Source organism: Tupaia chinensis, unplaced genomic scaffold (genome assembly GCF_000334495.1).
Source record: "Tupaia chinensis unplaced genomic scaffold, TupChi_1.0 Scaffold000159_1, whole genome shotgun sequence".
Taxonomy (NCBI): Eukaryota; Metazoa; Chordata; class Mammalia; order Scandentia; family Tupaiidae; genus Tupaia; species Tupaia belangeri.
The window spans coordinates 6338175-6341043 of record NW_006159630.1 but is presented as its reverse complement, the minus strand read 5'-3'; the positions used below and the strand labels follow the sequence as shown (position 1 = coordinate 6341043).

Sequence of the window (2869 nt, the reverse complement as noted above, 5' to 3'; positions counted from 1 at the left end):
GCCCCCCCCCTGCCGCACCTGCTCGCCCTGTGCTGGTCCCAGGCTCGCAGGCCCTGCCAGTTGTCAGCTCCACATCAGTCAGTCTGTCCTTCTGTTTCCAGCGGCCTATAGGGAGGCTTCCCAAGGCTCAGCAGATCTCTCCAAATCCTGCAAATGCTCGGACCTCTCCGGGTGTAGCCAGGATAAGGAGACAGATGTACGGCAAGTCCAGGAGAGCCGTCCGTAACTACCTCGGGCTTACCCGCCCCTCGCTCCTGGTGTGGCCCCCGTTTCTGTGAGCAGGCCTCGCTCTCCTACACAGGCAACTGGCAGGAGAAACAGGCAGGACCTGCAGGGGCACTCTGTGTTTGTTTAGAGAGATTTCTGCTATAGGGCACAAGTGCTCGCCGGAAAGACGGGAACGCGAAGCGAGAAATCACTCCCCAGGGGGTGGCCATTATCCTCCATTATCCTCTCGGGATTTTGGGCATGCATGATGTGCCTGATGTGTTTCAAGCCTCAGGGTCTGGGACTTGAACTGTGGTCAGCCAGCCATGTGAGAGTCTAACAATGTAACCATTACGCCATCTGCTGGTGCTGTCTTTATTTTTTTTTCTTTAGGGAGAGATTTTTGGTATAGGGCCTATGCGCTCACCAGAAAGAGAGACAGAAAGCAAGAAATCACATCCCCCGAGGGGGGGATGGTTACACTACAATCTCTTCTTCTCCATTCTCCTCTCAGGATCTTGGGCACGCACATACGAGCTCCTGGCTTGAGTTTAAGGTACAGGGCCCGGGACTCAAACTGCAGTCAACTATGAGGGAGTCTAGCGACGTAACCATTACATCATCTGCTGGCGCCACCCCCTACCTTTTTAAGAGGTTTTTGCTATAAGGTGTGTGAGACAGACAATGTGAAGGAAAGCAGGAAATTACCCCCCCAGGAAAGATGGATGGCCACACTGCAATCCCTTCTCCCCCAATCTCCTGGGATCTTGGGCACACATGCACACGCACCCAGCATGATTTTCAAGCCACCGGGTCTGAGACTTGAAGTGCAGCCAGCCATGTGGGAGTTCAGTATTGTAACCACTACGCCATCTGCTGGCCCAGCAGTGGCATGTTTTTAGATCCTAGCTGAGCGGGTGGCAAGGGTGGGGAGAAAGTCCTTACTCACACCACACCAGGCTTTTTAGGAAAGACCCGAAGTTCCAAAGGAGACCCCCAGCAAGAAGATGTAGGGCCCCCCTTCATACCAATTCTTGTTCCTTTTTCTCATGTGTGTGCTGTGTATATGTGCATGGTTTTAGGCAGGGTCTTGCTGTGTCACAATCCTTCTGTCTCAGCCTCTCAAATTACTGGGATGACAGGTGTGAGCTACTGCACCTGGCTTTTAGGGTGGGCAGGGAGTTGAACCCGGGCCTCCCACGTGGCTGCAGCCTGCTGAGCGGCAGCGTCAGTAAGAGCTACCAAGCTGGCCCCTCGCTCACATTTCTTAGAGGAGGCAATCCACTTGATGCTTGCTGGCAGCATCAGCCTGGACTTGCCATCCCGTCAGTGCCCACGAGCAGCAGAGGTGGGCCAGCTGTTCCCTGAGGATGCTAGAGGTGGAAGTGAGGGAGCGGGGGAGCCCCTGCTTTCAGGGCCTCTGTCTCCTCTTTTCCAGGTTCCCATGAACCAAACAGTAATACAGAAGCATGCTTGGAATGAGGACTTTTGGCAGAACCCCTGGGACCAGGGAGGCCTGATAGTAATCTGCGTATTCATCGCCACAGTCCTTTTCCTCATCCTGCTCGCGACCGTGTTTGGTTTGGTGGATCAATTGGAGATGGACAGGTGTGAGGAGGAGTGACCTGACTCCCAGGGGCCGAGAAGGCAGCAGGTGAGGTGCGCTGACCTGCTCTGGCCAGGCCAGCAACGGGCCCCCTTGTGGTCCCTCTGGCTCAGGGGCCAGGCCCTGGTGTCGGCTTATTCACCAGGAAGACTAGTCAAATACCAGATCTGGCTTAGGGGTGGTTAGACAGCCAAACAAGAAGGCTGATCTGAGATGGGTCCTGCCTGTGCCACCTGCCACCAGAGCCTGAAGGCATACGAAAGCCACTTCCATACCTCAGGTGGAAAGAGAGACAGCTAGCGACGTCCCCTAACAGGCTCACAGACTCGCCCGGCAGCTTCACGGATCCTCGATGAGGACACAGACAACCAGATGAAATAAAAATTCTTTGCAGATCTGCGAACTTCTGAGAGCTCATTTCCTATCTAGACGCAGGGCAAGCTTCCCTAGCAAAGCCTCGCCAGGACCCGCGAGACCCTGCGTGGTCTGCCCTGCCTCTCTCCAGCCAAACCACTCACGCCCTAGGTTCTCAGCACGTCTTCTAATTCTTGAACACGCCTGACTCTTTCCTGCCACAGGCCTTTGTACATGTGCTTCCTCTGGACGGGGACACTCCCTCACAAGATGCCTCATTCCTCCCCATCTCAGTCTAAATCCAAGTTCCTCAGATAAATCTCCCCTGGCCCTCTTGATGGGGGGTAGGGCTATGTCATACGGCCTCCAAATTCCATATACTGGGCTGACTCTGTGGTGCACCAATAATGCGCTGCTCCAGAGAAGCTGACCCCACGAGGCAAGCACAGTTCCAAGCCCAGCTTGGTTAGCCTGAAGCCCGCTGGGCACACCCAACTGTCCAGGCTCTAGTAGGCTGGAGGACTCAAGGAAGGGGATCGTGGCATGGAAAGACCCCAGGGAGGCCGCCTGTCTCTGTCCTCCTCTTACTCTCACATGCACACATACGTGCTCTATGACAAAGAAAAGTATCATGTGCTTTTTCTTCAAAGCCCTCTTAGCAGGAATTTAGCAGGACCCCCACGGGGCTCGGTTTTCAGCAGG

At 54.9% G+C, this 2869-nt stretch overlaps 2 protein-coding genes across 5 annotated transcripts in view; one reads left to right on the top strand and one right to left on the bottom strand.

Moving 5' to 3' along the window:
• ERLN (endoregulin) overlaps nt 1-2823 on the top strand; it is a 3671-nt gene extending 848 nt beyond the window's left edge. Inside the window, exons 2-3 of one of the 2 annotated variants that reach the window (XM_006145809.3) lie at nt 1646-1861; nt 2057-2823. In XM_006145809.3, coding sequence (XP_006145871.1) covers nt 1652-1831 — 180 coding nt within the window. In that variant the 5' untranslated portion in view covers nt 1646-1651 and the 3' untranslated portion in view covers nt 1832-1861; nt 2057-2823. The remainder of the gene's footprint in view (nt 1-1645; nt 1862-2056) is intronic. The other variant, XM_006145810.3, reaches the window with a different exon arrangement.
• The window catches only part of RECQL5 (RecQ like helicase 5), a 39584-nt gene that overhangs the window by 20327 nt on the left and 16388 nt on the right, over nt 1-2869 (bottom strand). The window lies entirely within an intron of this gene.